Here is a 19,598-nt window from a genome sequence, read left to right as displayed (position 1 = left end):
TTCAAATATGTTCTTTAAAATTAATGACATTCTTACTTATTTGTGTGTGTGGGGGCATGTGTGTGGTATGAGTGTGAACTTGTTGCTGTGGGCGTGTGGGGATCACAGGGCAATGTGTGTAGTCAGCTCTTCCACCATGTAGGACCCGGGGACAACTGAACTCCAGCTGTCTGAGTAGGGTGGGTGCCTTTCCCTGCTGAGCCCGCGCTCTGGCTCTGTCTTTCAAAGATCTTCTAGCTGAGATTGGTTGAATCTGCGGTTACAGAATCGTAGGTATGGAGAACCAGCTAAGACACGTACCATGTAGTGTCCCCACACACACACAGCAACTCTGTGAGCCTGACACTCTTATCCTTCAGTGCCAGACGTCACGGGAGAGGGGACCCAGGCAGGAGAGGTAGGCAAGCAGAACAGAAGCTGGACCCTGGCATGAGATAGACCTCCACAGAGGCTCACCGTACCAGAGGCCATCGGCACTTCATTTTAGCGTGGAAAATGCAGTTTACAGCTCTACTTCTGCGTCCGACGCTGGGAACAGCCCTGACCCTCCTGCCTCTAGGCTCTGCTCCAGGCTCCCCACCAAACCAGCTTACAGAAGGGATCGCCAGCAGGTCCAAATGGATGCCAGGCCCAGGCCCAGGAATGAGGGAGGCCTGGGGCAGGAAGACAGGCTGGGTAAGCGGAAGCCACACTCACACACAGGCACCTGGACACCCCTCCCTGGCATTGGACTGAGGCTTCTGGGAGCAGTGTGAATGGATTTTTGCTCACCAAATCCTCAGTACCAGGCACACAAGAGGCATCCAGCCAATATCTGCTGAATGGATAGATGACTGATTGACTGACTGACTGAATGAATGAATCAATGAATGAATGTGTGCTGAGTTTTACCCAGAGGGAACAAGGAACTGAGGCTCTCAACTCAAAATTGAGGGCATTTGGGAACAGGAACTCACTCATGTTTCAGTAGGGGGGAAGAGGTAGAGGAGGAAGAGGAGGACAAGGAGAAGGAAAAAGAGGAGGAGAAGGAAGAGGTAGAGAAGAAGGAGGAGGAAAAGGAGGTGGAGGAGGAGAAGGAGGAGGAGGAGAAGGAGGAAGAGGAGAAGGAGGAGGAGAAAGAGGAGAAGGAGGAGGAGAAGGAGGAGGAGAAGGAAGAGGAGAAGGAGGAGGAAAAGGAGGTGGAGGAGGAGGAGGAGGAGGAGAAAGAAGAAGAGGAGAAGGATGAGGAGGAGAAAGAGGAGAAGGAGGAGGAAAAGGAGGTGGAGGAGGAGAAGGAGGAGGAGAAAGAAGAGGAGAAGGAGGAGGAGGAGAAAGAGGAGAAGGAGGAGGAAAAGGAGGTAGAGGAGGAGAAGGAGGAGGAGGAGAAGGAAGAAGAGGAGAAAGAGGAAGAGGAGGAGGAAGAGAAAGAGGAGAAGGAGGAGGAAGAGGAGGCTTGAGGACCTCAGAGAAAGGAGGGAGACATTCCGGGTCCTGGAACCTAGGCACAGATCTATGTGAGTGTGGAGGGGTCCATCATAGTCTGGAATCCCTACAATATACTGCAAAACAGAGGTTCCCAAATGGACTATCAGGGTGAATGGAGACGAGCTGAATTGGCCAAGCTGTTGGGGAGGCTCCCTGAGGCACATCTGGATTGCCTTTCCCTGGGAACCCTGGGTGCTGAGGGATGGAGACAGAGACCCTCTAGCTCTCCATCTTAAGCCCAGTACTTACCTGGTCTGGGTGGGCACGGAGTACAGGAGGTCACCCCCCAGAAGGTCCCCACACTGCCACAGCAGTCCTCCTGAAAAGTCAGCTCCCCTAGGGGGTTAGCACACTGGAAAAGAGACCAGAGACAGCTGTGACGCCTGCTGTCCATGCGCCAAGGGTCCTAGGCGCAACTCACAGAAAGCTCATGTTCATCTGAGACCAAATTCTGAGCCTAGGGATGGCTCTTCTACTAGGGGACTTCCTTGGTCCCCTTCGGTGTGACTGGCACTCACTGACAGGCACTACACTCAACTTGGGGAGGAGACCCAACCTCTCTGTATGTAGCACCCCTCCCCCTCTTAGCACCATGAAACCAAGGATTACCTTGAGTTTCTGATCTGACTCCTAAGTGGTGGGATTATAGGTGTATACCACCATGCCCGGTTTATGGGGTGCTGGGGATCAAACTGGGGGCCTTTTGCATAGGAGACAAGCCCTCTGCCAATGGAACTATGGCCCCAGCATATAGGGGTACTTATACCCATATACATACTCCAATGTATTATTGAGTACTTTTATTTCGTGGATTTTTCCATCTGGGAAATGGAAACTTCTACAGTCACATTCCACAAGGACAAGGAAGGAGAGACATACACTCTGAGGAGCCACAGCTGTTCCTGAAGGCCTGAGGCAGGGACTTCCTTCTCACCTGTCCATTCACTGTACTCAGGTAACACTGGCCCAGAAGTCCATAATGCCTAGACAGCACTGGTGGTGGCCGAGGGGCCTCTCCGGCCTGAGCGGGTATGCTGTTGCTGGCCCAGTGGTCATGGCCTGGGCTGCCACGGGGGCGATGAGAGGCTCTGGTCTCCACACTGTTGTCTTCTAGCGCAGGGTCCACCTCACCCCGCACGCGGGCCACCTGGTGGATCTGCACAGAGGCCTCAGGCGGGTGATGAATTTGCACCTTCACCAGCGAGGGGTTCACAGAGGCTAGGCAGAAGGGTTGGGATCAGACTGGAGAAACAGGCTCCTAACCTCACTTTTCTGCCCTATGGAGAGTGCCCACTACCATAGGTCAGGCAGGCTGCAGACTAGGTGCCTCTCCAAAAGCCCCCTCCCATTTCCTGGCCTGTTATGTGTAACCAGAGCAATGCCCCGCCCCACTCCTCAGGACAGGAGAAAATAGTGACTCCTCCATCATGAAAAGCTTGGCATCAAAAGCTGCACACTTCTTCCTGAGTCTACCTCCTCTGTGACCCTGTGCAGCCCTGAGTGCCATCCAATCACATGCAGCCCATGGAATACCTTAGGACATCCCACCACACAGCCTTCACAGACACCCTGGGCTCATGGGTCCCAGCCCCCAACATCTACAGAATCCTGTGGGCTTGAACCTTTGATTTGCCTTATCGAAGGTAAGGAAATGAAATGTGTGCTGAGTTCTTCCCCTGCCCATTCCTCCCTCTATTGCCCAGGCTGGCGCATGGGGGAGGCTCCATTGGCTGCTTTGCCTCCCCCTGCTCCCCCCACACAGGTTAAAGGCACACACACATGGAGGAACTCCACTGGAATGGAAGGCAGAAATGTAGGGTATGAACCTGCCTGGTGCACCTCCTAGGCTGGCTGTCACAATGGATGGCACTCACCGAGCTGGTTAGAGAGAGGCAGTGTGAAGGTGGACTGCTTCAAGGGCCCTTCCAGCAGGGCTCTGTGCCGGGAGCCTCGCCCTGGAGGCTCCCTGTCTGGCTGTGGGACAGGCAGATGGCAGAACTTTCCTGTGGAGTTGGCTGGACACCAGCACTCGTCCCGGCCAATGCAGCGGCCCCCATTCAGGCAGGGAATTTGGCAGAAATCTACAACAACACTCAAGGTGATTGGTAGCTGATCTCCAGTTGGTGACAGGCAAGCAGGGGGGTGGGACACCAAATCTGGGGGGCTTGGAGGGTGCCGCACCCCATTGAAATTTAGGGACTTACTTTGAAGCCCTGACATAAAGAAAAGCCCCCTAGTGTCTTTCCAGCCCACCAAGAAGGACCTAGAACACAAGCAGAGGCTTAGTTCTTCTCTATCAACGCAACTTGGGCTCAGAGAGGTTGTGTGACTTGCTTGGAATCACACAGCCAAGCTGGGGACAGAGATGGGATAAGACTTTATTTATTCCCTGCTGTGATAGAGCTATAGGAAACAAGAGGTTCCAAATCAAGGAGTTCCTGAGATGTCATCCCCTACCACCCCTACCCCCACCACACCAAGACCATCTGTGGAAAGGGAACTCACAGATTCGGAAGCCAGACTTGGGGTCATGCCCATGGCCGCCCTGACTGTACAGGGTGGTGGTGTCACCCTTCTCACAGCTGTTGGCACAGCGCCCCCAGGCACAGGTCTGCTTGCAGATGGTGGGGGTGAAGACGACCTTGATCTTCTTGATTTTCTCAGTGAGGTTCAGCCCTGCAGAGAGAGGGGGAGGAACTTGGGTTCTGGACAGAGCTACACATAAACCTTATCTCCAGGCCCTTAGGATGAGGGGTGTGTCCTACAGCATCTTCTAAGACCTGGACACCAGGTCTGAGGTCAGGGCAGAGCAATGACCTCAAGAAGCACCCAGATGTGCCCCCTTCATGCTTTGTGCACACAGGCATGGCCTGACACAAGGTGAACCACTTACGGCGAGTCCCATTGTATCTAACCCATTATTTCATTTCACAGTTGGCCCGAGGTGGAGAGATATCTAGGGCGCCCGTTGTTACACAGCCACAAAGTGCAGAGTCAGGCTCTGAGCACAAGGGCAGGGAGCTCTGGCAGAGCTGGCAGAGAGGGGGTTTCCTAGGGGAAATGGAGGGGGTACAGATAAGGTCTGAGGACCTGCTAGAAACAGGGGTGGGGGAATCCAGTTATCAGCTTCATTTAGCAGGGTGTGGGGGAAGCCACAAAATATCAAGGAGGAAGTGGGGGTTGCAGGCATGACAGTGTGCATCGTGGTGAGTGCCCAGAAATGCCTGGGGAGGGGGGATTCCTGTGGAAGTGTGTGGGTCAAAGAATTGAGGCCCCCAGCTGGATATGAAGGAAGTAAAGACCCGCAGAGATGACAGAGCAGGAGACGGCAGACAGTAGTCAAGGGTCTCAATAGGAGCCATGTCTAAATGGATTAGTTTGGGACCCCGGGAATTGGCACAAAGCAAGTGCACAAAAACTGTTTGTTGGTTGGCTGAAAAGTGAAGGACAAGGTGACAGCTGAGTGTTCCGAGAGTGAAGGGGTGGGCAGAGGTGGGGCAAGAATGCGTCTGGTTTAGATGCCCTGCTCTCCCAGGTCCAGAGGCAGAGAGAGCAGTCTTACCCCAGGGGGGTGAGAGATGGTTCACATGTGCTGCTGCCTGTGGGCTGCTGTCTCTCAGCTCAAGTCCTGGTCCTGAGGGCAAAGCGTTGGATATCAGCTGGCCATTGGCACCAGAGGCCGGATAACGACGGACAGTCCTGGACAGCCCTGTGTGCTGCTGCAGGGGGCGGGTCTGGCTGAGGGTGCTGTGGAGAGAACCCAGGGCCCTGATGTTTGCATCCTGGGAGCAGCGTCTCTCTGGCCTCTCCCATCTGGCTGCACCCAGTCCAGTACTTGCTCTGGGAGAACACTCTCCATTAAGATGCCACCCCATACACGGCTGAACCCTGCATGTATACGTGCCCAAATAAAAGGACCTAGAATGGCCAATCTTCTATGGGGGAAGATCTAATCCTATTGGAGTATTCAAAAGAGACAACCTCTCTGGGCCTCAGGACCTTTGACAGCAACATGAAGTCGCATCAGGCTGTCCTGTGTAGCCCCGACGTTCTAGGAGTCTTTGAGAGCCCACTTACGAGCCAGCCCAGAATTAAAAACACGGTGTGTGCCAGAAGCCTGCTATTTTTGTTCACTAATACTGGCGATGAATCCCAGGAACATGCACATGCAGGAGTGCTAACAAGGGCGACATCCCCAGCCCTATTTAAAACATTTTATTTTGAAGCTTGGCCCAGACTAAACTCAAGTTCACTGTCCTCCTGCCTCAGCTCTCCCAGTGCTAGGATTACAGATATGCCTCATTACACCTGGCCCTGCCACTTCTCCATATAACCCTTTATGCGAATTATTATGGGGGAACTGATGAACAACAAGTAAATATTTATAGATCATTCAGGGGGCAGAGCCTAGATTTTATCTTCTGATTAATTAATATAAAATAATACAAGAACCAAAATAAAATAATAAAATACAAGAACCATATCCAAAGAGAAAAATGAATTCATCTTTCATCCTAACATAGCAAACATTTCCACCTGTTTTCTTTCAAACTTTGCTCACATTTATGACTTTTTAAGATTATCATCAGCTATGGATGCCAGTTTAAATGCTTTCACTTAACATTACCCCCTACTTAATACAAATACACATTTCCCCTGAGGCTTGTCATTTTCCTGTCCCAAGTCAGTGGAGCCGAATCACAGCTCAGACACAGGTTCCCTTTGCATTTTTAGATTATTGTTTTCTTTCTTTCTCTCTCTCTCTCTCTTTCTTTCTTTCTTTCTTTCTTTCTTTTGTTCTTTCGTTCTTTCTTTCTTTTTTTTTTTTTTTGATTTTTGGATTTGGTTTTTTTCAAGATGGGGTTTCTCTGTATAGCCCTGGCTGTCCTGGATCTCACTCTGTAGACCAGGCTGGCCTTGAACTCAGAAATCCACCTGCCTCTGCCTCCCAGAGTGCTGGGATTACAGGCGTGCGCCACCACCGCCCGAGATTATTGTTTTCTAAAATAATAATAATAATAATAATCACTATTCCTTTGGGAAATTCATTAACCTGTTCTGTATGTTTGATATTTTATGTGTGTTTATGGCTGTGCACATTTGTGTGCAATTACATGTGCGCATGTGTGTGAATGTGTGTGTCACCTTTCTCACCTACTCCCCACCTTATTTTTTGAGATAGGTTTTCTCAGAACTTATCAGTTGTGTTAGCATGGCTGGCCAGGAAGCCCAATGTAGCATGCAGAGCCCAAACTCAGTACTGTAGATGGTGGGAGGAAGAGGAGGAGGAGGAGGAAGAGGAGGAGGAGGAAGGAGGAGGAGGAATTTGGGAGGGCACCCAAGACAAAGATTTTCCATCTCCACCTCCGAAGAGCTGGAACTCTAGAGCCAGGGGTGTGACTCCACACCTGGGTTTTGTTTTGTTTTGTTTAGCATGATGCTTGGGACAGAACTCAGCTTCTCTTGCTTGTATAGTAAAGCCTTCCAGCATGTGAACCATACCCAAGTCCTGAAAGTTCCTACCAGAAGTTTATAGGTTTGAAAAACTTTTTAATAATAAACATTTTGAAAGCAGCTATGACATTAGGATTAACTCAGTTCCTCAGGCTACCAGGACTGCATCAAAGATTGCAAACAACTTCAGTTTTAATATATCTGGGGGTATTGTTTTCTGAGGGGGTCACATCAAAACAGTTAAGGGTCACAGTGCATACATCCATCAAGCATTACATTGAACCCCATTCACATATACAGATTTATGGGTTTTTTTTATTAGTTAAAATTTAAGGGGGCTGAAGAGATGGCTCAGTGGCTAAGAGCACTGGCTGTAGGGTGGGGGAAAACCCAGGAAGGCCCACCCTCTCAGAGGAGAAGGGAGGGGGAGGGAGGGAGGGACTCTTTGAGGGGGGACCAGAAAGGGAGCAGCATTTGGGATATAAGAGAAAAAGAAAGAACGAAAGAACAAAAAAACGAAAGAACGAAAGAACGAAAGAAAGGAAGGAAGGAAGGAAGGAAAGAAGAAAGAAAGAAAGAAAGAAAGAAAGAAAGAAAGAAAGAAAGAAAGAAAGAAAGAAAGAAAGAAAGAAAGAAAGAACCAGGCGGTGGTGGCGTACACCTTTAATCCCAGCACTTAGGAGGCAGAGGCAGACAGATTTCTGAGTTCGAGGCCAGCCTGGTCTACAAAGTGAGTCCCAGGACAGCCAGAGCTATACAGAGAAACCCTGTTTCAAAAAAAAAAAAAAAAAAAAAAAAAGAAAGAAAGAAAGAAAGAAAAAAACAAACAAACAAAGAAACAAAGAAAAAAACAAAGAAAGAAACAAAGAAAGAAAAAGAAAGACAGGCTGGTCTTCCAGAGGACCTGAGTTCAATTCCCAGCACCCACATGGTGGCTCACAACCATCTACCATGGGATCGGATGCCACCTTCTGGCTGATGCAGTCTTTTGTCATGCAGGCATATGCAAACAGACTGTTCACATACATAAATAAGTAAATCTTTAAAAAATGTTAAAGTGGGTTTAAAACTTAATAAAGTGTAAAACATATACCACACAGAGCACACACTCATTAGTGTAGCTCAGGCTAGCCCCATAGCTCTACTTTTCCTTTTGAGAGCTGGGGTTACAAGCATACACTCCCTACTACTCTGGGCCTTATTGCTAGATTGTGTAATATGTTAATGGAACAAGCATGAAAAAGATGCTTCAATGTTGCTTTTCTCTCCTTTCTAAATTTTAATTTTTAAAAGAGATTATTTTTGCCTGTGTATGTGTGTGGCTATGTTTGACTATGTCCGTGTGAGTACAGTTGCCTGCTGAGACCAGAGGCATCATATCCTCTGGAGCGGATGATTGGGAGCCGCCTGTAGGTGCTGGGAACTGAACTTGGGTCCTCTGTAAGAACAGTATGTGCTCTCAACAGCTTAGCCATCTCTCTAACCCTTGCTTCCTAAAAATACTTGAGGTTGGAATTTTGTTCATGACTGTATTTATGGCTTGTCCTTTGACAACTGCTTGACTTGTTTATTTCATAAACTTGAACAGATCGTCTACATGTTTGTTATTAGACTGCCTCTACTGTAAATACTCTAGCGTTCTGACAGTGGTATGAGCCACTGTATACACAACAACATCTGGACCATAGTGGGTGTGAGGACATGTGAACATGGAAGTTAAAAGGGGCTAAAGACTCACCCAATATTGTACAATAGCCAAACCAACACACTGGGATTCCAGATAGACCACCCTGACTCCAAAGCCTGTGTTCTGGGTCTGCACAGACCCCAGTGGAAGTCAGCCTGGGAGTTTCTGCTAGACCTCAGGCGTGCTCTACCCTTGGGTCCTACTCCTTACCTCCCAACTGAGTTTGTGCCCTAACAGGATATGGTCTGGGACCCTTGCTCCCTCCTACTCCAGAGCAGTTGGCTCCATGTGCTCAAGCCATAACACTGTTTACAGAAGCTAGATTTGGACAATGTCAGAACCTGGTTATCTCATCTACCCAGGACCTGCTCCAGCCACCTTGGCTCCTGGAAATCTCAATGCGGCTCCTTCTAGAACCATCAGCAGCAAACCTTCTTCCTGTTTCCCAGGTTTGGGGGTCAGAGTAGAAGAGGTCCTGTTGCCATGAGGAAATCCTAAGAATGATAATGGTCCAGAATTGAGGACCCAAACCTCAGTATCCTTCCTCTCAGGAGGAGCCTAGCATAATCCTCTCCATTGAAAGCAAACGCCTTCCAATGCTTCTGAGAGACTGCCCAAGAGAATTGTGCGCAAGCTAGTGTATCATTACAAGCTTCAAACATCTTCAGGACCAGTTGAATTACTTCTCAGAGAAGGACACTGGGCAGCCAAGCTTGCCTCTACTCGCTGTAGAGAGAGCCGGCTGACAGGAAGGGGTTTCAAACAGAAGGAAACTAATTTGGGTTCTTGCCAGCAGTGTAGTTTTGCAAGGCATTCCTTAGTCCCTCTGAGCCACAGGGTCAGGAATATCTACTTCACTGAGCGGCCTGGGAGAATTGAAAGGCCTGGGAGAATAGATGATTTTACTAATTATTTTACTAAAACAAGTGAGTGCTCACAAGACAAAAAGTATGTCAGGATTTTCAAAGTGCACGAAGAAAGAGATAGAAGATGGTGTGCCACAATTTGGATTAAATAGCATCTCCACACAAACCTACAACCAACCCAAGGAGAAAATATGATGGAGTCACTTAAAATTCTTCTCCATCTAAAAGGAAGAAGAAGAAAAAAGTGTGCTGTCCAAGCATCCATATACATAAAGGGCCAAGGGTCCAACCTGTTGTAACACATTGGTTTTTTTTTTTTTTTTTTAACATTCAGAGGCCCTCTCCTGAACCCAATTCATTGTCATCCACTCACGTGACAGAGATAGTTAAATGACAAAACCCCAAAAGGCCTGCTTACTGAGAGGCTTACAGCAAGCTAAGTAATGAAGTCCCAGCTCAACAATGATTGCAAGGGTATTCACTGCTCTGCCCTCCTGTACCCTAGCAAGCCCTCAGACTGCAGGGAGGGAAGACAGTGTGGAGGGGCAGCAGCCTCGTGGCTCACCTGTGGCCTCGTGGCTCACCTGTGGCCTCATGGCTCACCTGTGGCCTCGTGGTTCACCTGTGGCCTCGTGGCTCACCTGTGGCCTCGTGGCTCACCTGTGGCCTCGTGGCTCACCTGTGGCCTCGTGGCTCACCTGTGGCCTCGTGGCTGGGGCTTCCAAAACCACAGGCACCTGAGCTGAGCTGGAGACTGGGAGCCAGGAGTTTGTCCCAGCCACCCAACCTTGCTAACTGTGCTTGTCCTTAGACACACCACAACTTGACTGTTGTTCTGTGTGTTGCCTTGGTCTTTGGATATGAGACAGGAAGACAAGGCCTGGCACCGTGTTTGATCCAGTGTGGCCCTCAAGGACAACTGAATGGTGGCTACCAAGGCATGCAGAGCATCAGTAAGAAGATGGTAGTCAGAGACAACAGCCCCAGGGGAGAAGGGGATCTGATAACGCTCACAAGAAAGGCTTTTGTGTCCGCTATAGATGGACGTGTCTAAACTTCCTAAACGTGAGGATGACATCTGCCTTCTCCCCAGGGGTTGTTCCAGCCCAGTCCTAGTAATGGTACAGCGAACCAGAACTTCGTGATTTCATGAATCTGCCAGTTTGAATGAACTTGGGAGACCCACATAAAGCCTCCAGCTTTCTATTTAAGTGGTGTTATGACTAATCTTATTTTTTTAAATTTTTATCTATTTTATTTTTAGTGTATGTGAGCCTATGTGAGTTTATGTCTGCCTACAAAGGCCTGAGGCCATTGGATCATGTGGAACCGGAGTTATAAGTGGCTGTGAGCCATCTAAATGTATGTTTTGGGAATCGAACGCAGGGCTTCTGCAAGAGTAGTAAGTGGTTTCGGTGGTTTGAATATGCTTGGCCTATGGGAAGTAGCATTATTAGGAAGTATGACCTTGTTGGAATAGTTGTGGCCTTGTTGGAGGAAGTGTGTCCAGGCTTTGAGGTCTCCTATTGCTCAGTGCAGAACAGAGACCTCCTCCTGGCTGCCAGCAGAAGACAGTCTTCCTCTGGCTGTTCTCAGATCAAGCTATAAACTCTCAGGTCCTTCTCCAGCACCATCTGTCTGCACGCTGCCAGGCTTTCTGCCATGATGATAATGGACTGAACCTCTGAAACTGTAAGCCACCCCCAATTAAATGTTTCCTTTATAAGAGTTGCTGAGGTCACGTGTCTCTTCCCATCAATGGAAATCCTAACTAAGACAGTGTTCTTTAGCTTCTGGGCAATCTCCCTTCAGCCTCAGTGACAGTTAATCTTTATGGTCCATCTGATTGGATTAAAAACACCTAGAGAAATAAAGAGATGTGTCTCTGGGTGTGTCTATGAGGGAGTCCCAGAGATGATTAGATGATGAGAACCCCTACCTAACATCCATGGGCTCCTAATGTGAGCATTCTTGGAGGGGTGAAAGGTGGGGTCAGGGGGTTACCTGGGGAAGCAAGCTGGTGGGCTGGTTTCCCATGAGCTATATCTTGTCGTGGCTTCTTTCCCTTGACTCTCTTATCTGTTTCCAGTCCACCATAAAGAAGCTGCACACAAGCCCCCACCGCCATAATGCTCTGCTTAATAATTAGCCCAGAAACATGAAGACCAGTGACTATGGATGAATTCTCTGAAACTGTGAGCTGAAATACAGTTCCCCCTGTATGCCGCTTCTGTTTGGTATTTTGAAATGACAACAACAAAATATCAACTAGCATGGACAGATATGATGCTAACACACACACACGAATATGTACTGATCATTACCACCAGAACTTCATAAAGACCATCGATTCCAAAAATAACTATCTGAATAGATTTATTTTCTTCATCATTTCACTGGCCATGAAAAGTTTGTCACAGGCCATTACCAGGAGCAACCACTGGATCAGCCAAGAGAAACCTCTGACTTCTGATACCAGGACTTTTTCAATAAGCTAAGAGAGAAAAATGTTCCCATATCAGATAGCTGGGGCTGCAGACTTACAATGTGGCCATCTGGTTAAATGTGCAGAGTGTCTCCACCCCTTGCTCCCTTCATGAGGCTTTCAAACAGGCATGTGGAGTCACAGGTTAGGAGCCCCACGTTCTACCCCAGCCAGATTCACTGTCCTCTGGAGGCTCAGCTCCATCTAGTCTATATGCATAGCTGCACTTGGGCTTCCAGAGACTGTTGTATTTGAAAAGAGTCTTTAGGAAAAACATTTAACTATCAACAAATGGCACACAGAACAGCTGTGGGCACTGGTGCTGCGTATCCAGTGCAGAACCTTGCCCTGTCTGTGCTTCTTTAAAATGAGGGCAGGAAGTTACAGAATAACATGGGTATTACACTTCCAGTGAGAATAAACTCTCACTGGCCATGATAATGCACACCTTTAATCCTACTGCAAAGGCAGTGACTTTAGGTGAGTTCTAGGCCAGCCAAAGCCACATAGTAAGACCTTGTGTCAAAAAAAAAAATTCTCCTCCCTGCTGGTCTGGAAGGATCTGTAAACAGTGGGTAGGAGAGTATCTGTGTACATGCAACTGTGCTTTTAAGCTTCACATACGTGTGTGTGTGTGTTCTTAGATACTACATTATACCATTTAGCTTCATGTAGTATATTTATTTTTAATAAAACTATATACTTATTCTTGCCAGAATTTTATAATTTTATATTAATATATTATATAATCAGACATTATATATTATGCTTATAATTATATTATACTTAAAATATATAATATACAGTATATTGGTATATAATAATATATTATATAATGATATATAAAATGTATATACTTATACATTTTATAAATAAAGCAATCAAGGCTCAGCAAAGGTGTGGTAAATGTATAGAAATGTCTAGAACCCAAAATGGACTTTGAGGATGACAGAGTCACAGGGGTTCAGATGCAAAAACCAACTTATCTCATGGAAAGACTCCAGGAAGTCTCAGGCGAGAGAGTGAGGTTTGAACTTTTGCCAAGAGGCTGAATGGAGAGACTGGGTTTCAAGATACTTATGTCACGAACATGGAAAGACCAGGAGAGGAGGAGGCAGAAAGAAATGGGGGAGGTTGGAATGGCAAAACCATGGAAGCTGGAGAGACCGAAGGGCAGTAACGATGGTGGGGAAAGTGTTGTGTTTGTTTTGTTTTGTCAGACTTACACAAGCTAGACTCATGTGGGAAGAGGAGAAACTCAACTGAGAAAACGCCTCCATCAGGATGGCCTGTAGCCAGGATGCAGGCAAGTTTGTGAGGCATTTTCTTGATAACTGATTGGTGTTATCAAGGGCCTGGCTCCCTGTAGGTGGCACCACCCCTGGGATCCAGGGTTGGTTAAGAGAGCAGGCTGAGCAAGCCACAGACAGCAAGCCAGTTAGCAGTGTTCTCCTCTGCTTCAGTCTTCCACCACCCCACCCCCACCCCACCCCACCCCCACCCCAGGTTCCTGCCTTGAGCTTCTGATTAGATGCATGGAGGCCAGCCATGCTAATGAGTATGGTTCTGAAAAGCGCATAACAGAGCGGTCAAGGGGAGGAGCAATGCTGGGGAGTGTCTAGCATGTGGCGGGCACCATGCAAGTGTTTAACACCACTTGTCACTTAATCCACCAGCTCCGGGATCAAAACCCTCTGCTTGGCCGGAACCACCTTAAATAAAATGAAAAGACAGATGAGCGTTCGGGGAAATGCATGTGATCATGTCACGGACAAAAGAGAAATGATCGCGCCATCTAAAGAAAGGATAGCCCTGCAGCTCTGACAGAAAATCCGCAAAAGAGTCAAACAAAAACTCAGAGGAGGGGAAGAAGTCCAGGTGTGCAGTCTTCATGCTCAGAAGACGTGCGAATGAGAAATGCCCCTGCAACAGGCTTGTTTTCATCCACCAGACCAGCAAAACTCTCTCCCAGTTTAATTACATACGTGTTGGTAAGGCTGCAGAAACAGTCACTCTCAGCTGTTGCTGGCAAGGAGCTGAGCTGACAGAGCTCAGAGTCCTGGTTGCGCTGGCTCTCAGTACTCTGCACCGTGCAGGAAGGCTTTGCACCTGAGTGCCCACCTCTGAGACTGGTCTGCAGATAAACCTGCTTTGGGGGTGCTGCTGCTTTCCTGGGCACTTCTCCTTAGGTGCAAAGGTGGTGACCAATCACTTAAATCCATGACTTCCTGGGTCCTATATTTGACCAATGGGAACTACCTGAGAGGTCTCCTTACCACCATGACCATTGGAGTGATGTCCCCAATGGGAGGCCACAGCCCCCATCTCTCAAGATAGGATAGTTTTGAACATTCCATCCACAGTCAACTCAAAACTTGATTTCCTGGGGATTCCGTCCTTGGTTGGCTGTTTTGACTGGTCCACTCTGCTGTCCTCTCTTTGCTTCTCTCAAGGACCTGTCTGTCCCAAAGCACGTGTTCATATCCAAAGTGATGCAAATATAAGACTCTTCAGAGCAGCGCTGCTTTGAATTAGCAAAATATTCTGAATTGCCGGAGCGGCCTCCAGTAGAGTTGTGGGTAAATAAACTAGAGATGGCCACAGGATGGAGTCAGGTGCCCTCACAGCTCTTTCCTGTCAGGAAGGAACACGCTGGACTCTCCAAGACATATTGAAATGTGGAAACACAACAGCCCAAATCCAGCCTCCTGGCTGTTTTGTATAAGCTGTGACCCAACAATGGTCTTTACATTTTTAAACGGCTGGAAAAATAGTTAAAAGTCTGTTTCTTGACATGAGAAAATGATATAAAATTCAAGTGTAACTTTCCATAAATAAAGCCTCCTGGAGCAGGGCCACTCACTGGCTATGGCTGTCTTTGCTCTCCAGAGGCCCAGTGAGGAGTTGCAGAAGCCATATGTCACAGGAAGCTGAAAATATTTACCATGTGGCCTTTTATGGAAGAAGTTTGCTGACTTCTGGTATAAACGGCATGTAAAGTTATAAAAATACTGAAAATGCAGATCATATTGTGCATGTTCATAAAGCAGCCTTAGAAAAGGAACCCCTGGGAAATTAATAATGCTGGCTGCCTATGTGGGAGGGGCAGTGAGTAGGAAGTGGGAACTCGGGTTACCTGGTATAAAGATTTAATGAACACTTCACTCTGTGCAGGGCCCTGGACCAGTGACACACACCGTACGAATCCTCTCACGTAGGCTTCTCTATAACCTGGTCCCTAATTTCTACACACGATCCCCATTTTATAATGGGGATCAACAAACCAGAAGGTATACAGGGTTTACGCCCTGCGGAAGGTTACAGAACTCGTGATGCACACAGGCCAGGTTCCTAAACCAGGCTCACTTCATCCTATGTTCCCTCTCATTTGCTAATCATTACCATTTTACAGATGAGGACACTGAGGCTCTGAGAGATGAACAGGTTTGGATCCATATTCTGGGGCCTCTTACAACCTCCTCTATGCATTCAGGAAGCAGAAAGTGTTATGGGGCTGGAGAGATGGCTCAGGAGTCAAAAGCTCTTGATGATCTGCTGGAGGGCTAGAACTCTGTCCTAATATCATACCAGGCAGCTCACCCCACATGCAGCCCGAGCTCCAGGGAATCCCACACTCGCTTCTGGCCTCCTTGGGCATCTGCATACATGTGTGCATATACTCTCTCTCTCTCTCTCTCTCTCTCTCTCTCACACACACACACACACACACACACACACCACCACCACCACCACCACCACCACCACTATTAGAAGCAGCTATGCATGCCTGTCACTGGTTGGGTACTGGGTCTTTCCCTCTTAGACCCACTGGAAGCTGTGCCAAGTGACCAGCACCCAGCAAAGGTAAGGATGCCCAGGAGATACCAACATTAGCTTCGAGACACTCATAGTAGTAGGAGAGGGGAGGGCTGGAGGACAGATAGAAGGCTTTGGCTGTGGTCCAGGCTAGGAGCGACCAAGGATGGGACCGAGAAGGTATGGGTCCCAGAGATATTTCAGAAGTGGAGATGAGGAAAATTCCCAGCAACAGTTGGACAGAGCAGTGTCTGGGATGGTAGTGACAGAGCAGTGTCTGGGATGGTAGTGTTCAGGAACCCAGATTGCTTTTGTCATTCTGTTTTTTGAAGCAGAGACCCATGTATCCCAGAGAAGCATGTACCCCAGGCTGGCCTTGAGCCTCTTGTGCTGCTGAGGAGGCTCCTCTCAGGTAGGCCTCTCTACGCTGATTTTCCATTCTCTAGCTCTCAAATGGGATCACAGCCCAGGAGTCCAGATTGCAACCCAAGAGAAGTGGGTAGTGGGATCCGTTTGCAGCAAGATGTGTTTAGCATCTCAAGCTGAATTCCAGGGCACCTAAACGGCCAGATTCAGGCCAGTCAGTACAATACCTACAGTGGAAGGGTGTCCTGGGGGTGCCGGGGAGAGCTGATCTCATGGCTGGGGGGGGTTGGGCGACTGGGGGGTATGTAGACTGGGGGCCCCTGCTGAGCTCAGGCACAACTCCATTAACACCTCCTGACTTACAAGGAAAATCTGCTAATGAACAGCATGGCCTCAGCTTTAAGTAGCATTCCATAAATCCTCCAGCTTTGGCGCCTGCAGCTACTTGTCTGCTAGAGCAGGACTGAACAAATGATGGAGCAATAAACTAATATTAGTGGGAAAATGTGGCAACAGATTGTCACACTTCACTCAACAGTTCGCTCTTTCCATAGGTGTGTGTGTGTGTGTGTGTGTGTGCTCTTGTGCTTATAACTGGGTGGGTTTGGGTTTTTTTTTTTTCACAAACAAGAGATGTCATCATAGTTTCTGCTAACAAAACTTTCCAGCTAATTTCAGTCATGAGATCAACTGTATTGACAGTTCATGGTATTCCTTGAGACTTCCACACTCTGACACCTAAACATGTCGAGAAACTAAGATTGAGGAGAGAGAAGGAAGGCAGGGTGGCAGGGAGCATGGCCTGGCATCGTTTTAACCAAGCAGACTGTCTTTGTAGATCAAGGGCTCCGTGTGCTGACCGCCTTTGTAATCTTTGCTGTCTGAAATGTCCCTCCCTTTCTATCCAGCATGCCTAATGACAAACTTTTTGGGAAACTGACGTTCCATTTCACCTCCAAAGCCCCTTCCAAGAGCTTTCAGCTTTCTTCTGGGACCCAGCAGGACCTCCCAGAGCAGAGCCAGGGACACAGACTCCTCAGAAGAGAAGGAACAGATTCTAACCCTTTATGTCGTAAACAGACTTGACTGGGTACCCAGTTGCTGCCCTTAATAATTGATTACACCGAGCTTCCAACTTCATGGTTCCTTCATCTGTCTCTCCACTGGAGCCATCTACCTACCCCTGGAAGGGCCCTATTTCTCAGTCAGGACCGATATCATCTAGAAGACTTGGCAGGCCATAAGGAACCTAGGTTTTGTGAATTTGTAAGGCAATGTAGCCACGATATATTTATGATGCCCTTGGAAGGTGCACAAGCCTATCAGGTACTATGGAAGGAGTGCCTTGCCTACTGAGAGTTTACAGTCTAGCGGGAGTCCTTGTAAACCTATTGCCACAACGGAAGCTACCCCATTTCCTTCAGGAGGTTGTAGCATGGTACCAGGGCACGGTGACCAGAAAGCAGACTAGATTTTTACCCTGTTCATTCTGTAAATGGAAATTTGGTGTAGTAAACAATGCAAACACCTCCACATAGCAGCCAAGCGACCTGGTCCTGCATGTGAACCTTTTAGAAGAACCCAAGAGAGGAAAAGCAGAATGCCACAAGGGCCAGGAAGCTCTCGGCCAAGGAAGCTGTTCAACCCAAATATCCCAGGCCTCCTAAGCTGGCATGGTCCTGAGGCGGGAGCCAGCTTCCCTGAGTTGCGGAATGTGAGCTGGAATCGGAAGTGGGAGGGGCAGAGAAGACAGTGAACACATAGGGATAAATAAAGTATGTGCTCATGGTAATGCTCAATGGGGACAAAGGACAATTGAGGGGAGGGGAAACAGGAGGTGTCATGTAGACTGAGGCCTGTCCCTCTATGGGGTGGGGTCCTCCAGGAGCCATTGGCCTCTTTCTGGGCCCCACCATGCTGTGCTGAGCACGTCTCATACGTTAATTCATTTAATCACCATTAAAGTTAGGACCTAGATCCTTGGTCCAGTTCACAGATCTGGCCTGTAAGCTCGGTAACTTGTCTAAGGTCACCCAGCCAATGAGGAACAGAGACAGGCAAACTTTGCCATGGAATGTTATATGAACCCTTGGGTCTGAGCTGTAGAAGACCTTGTCTGGGCCTCATCTTATAGAACTCAGCAAAAAAGGAGAAGCCTTGGAGAGGTGTTGTGCTACGCGGCCAACCCCGGGAACTAACAAGGTTAGAGAGTGTCTGGTAGGAAGACAGCCATGAGAAACGTCCCTTAGCTGCAGCTGCCCACACAGCCCAGGAATGCTCTCTCCTTGCCTTCTTTCCGCTGACAGCCCCTCCAGATTGCTGGGAGCTCTTAGAAGATGGGCCTGAGTCCAAGCCATCCAGCATTCCATGTTACTTCAAAGCAAAGAAGAAGTGGAGGAGAGACAGAAGGATGAAGGGAAGGACAGAAGGCAAGCAGGCAAGCAGGCTATGCCTGAACAAAATCCTTGCCAGCTTCTGCTCGAAGCTCATCCCTTTTTTAGCATCCTCTCCTCTACCCAGCCTGAGAAATCCACTCAGGACACACAGACTGCATGGCGGAGGGGCGACTAGAGAGTGGGTTCACACTAGAGCTTTCTTTATTGGAGCCATCCTTTGGGAGATGAAACTGTGGGAGCAGCACACAGTGACTCCTTCTTAAGATGAGTTGCTATAGGGCAGACAAGTGGCAGTAGAGACAGACATGTTGCTAGAGACCTGTCCAAGGCCTGGGCCTCCCTCAGCTACTGGAACAGGATATTTGCTTACTCCAAAAGATGACCACTGTTCTCCCATCCCAGCGCAGGAAGCCAGATGAGCTGAGATTGTCTGAGAGCAGCTCTTCCTCTGGCTATCTGCTGTCTCAGGCTGGGTGGCTGAGGGGAGGTGGCACTCACTCTCTGAGAGCCACAATTCTCCCTACAGAATGCATCTTGTATCAAATACAGTAGTTCTCCTATAACACAGTGTGGATTTCCGCTGTTTCATCGCTAGATGCAACTGAAAGGATGGACCCTGGTCTGAAAATATTAAGTGGAAAATGCCAGAAACAATTCATAAGTTTTAAATTGTGTACCAGTCCAAAGAATGTGATGAACCTCTCTGTTCTGTACTTGCCAGAGTGTGAGTTGTCCTTCTGCCCAGCGTATATACCCTATAGATGCTATCTTCCAGAAAGCCATTTAGCAGCTGTTTTGGTTGTCAGATTACTCAAGATGGTTACCACAGAGTTTAAATGATGCTTCCTTTTGTCAATCCCGGTCACAGTGGGTAAGTGTGTATGTACGCTGGCAGCTCATAGGTGACAAAGAGGAGCCGTAAAGACAGGGAAATGTCTTTGTCTATAAAGTGCTTGCCATCTGAGTGTGAGCCCCAGATCCCCCACAAAAAAAGTCAGGTAAGGAAGGTGCTGTGCTCCTGTAAGCCCAATACCGAGGACACAGAGACAGGAGACCCCTGGGGG

General features: G+C 48.3%; 1 protein-coding gene across 3 annotated transcripts in view; it reads right to left on the bottom strand.

The window, feature by feature from the left end:
* Positions 1–19,598, bottom strand: part of Ltbp2 (latent transforming growth factor beta binding protein 2) — a 90,856-nt gene that overhangs the window by 43,142 nt on the left and 28,116 nt on the right. For all 3 annotated transcript variants that reach the window (XM_052185415.1, XM_052185413.1, XM_052185414.1), the window contains exons 4-8: positions 5,027–5,211; positions 3,970–4,140; positions 3,339–3,545; positions 2,399–2,682; positions 1,714–1,816 (exon numbers count right to left, since the gene is read on the bottom strand). In XM_052185415.1, the coding sequence (XP_052041375.1) occupies positions 1,714–1,816; positions 2,399–2,682; positions 3,339–3,545; positions 3,970–4,140; positions 5,027–5,211 (950 nt within the window). The remainder of the gene's footprint in view (positions 1–1,713; positions 1,817–2,398; positions 2,683–3,338; positions 3,546–3,969; positions 4,141–5,026; positions 5,212–19,598) is intronic.

The sequence above is a fragment of the Apodemus sylvaticus genome, chromosome 6, assembly GCF_947179515.1.
Source record: "Apodemus sylvaticus chromosome 6, mApoSyl1.1, whole genome shotgun sequence".
In the NCBI taxonomy this organism is placed as follows: domain Eukaryota; kingdom Metazoa; phylum Chordata; class Mammalia; order Rodentia; family Muridae; genus Apodemus; species Apodemus sylvaticus.
This window is presented reverse-complemented; position numbering and strand designations above follow the sequence as displayed.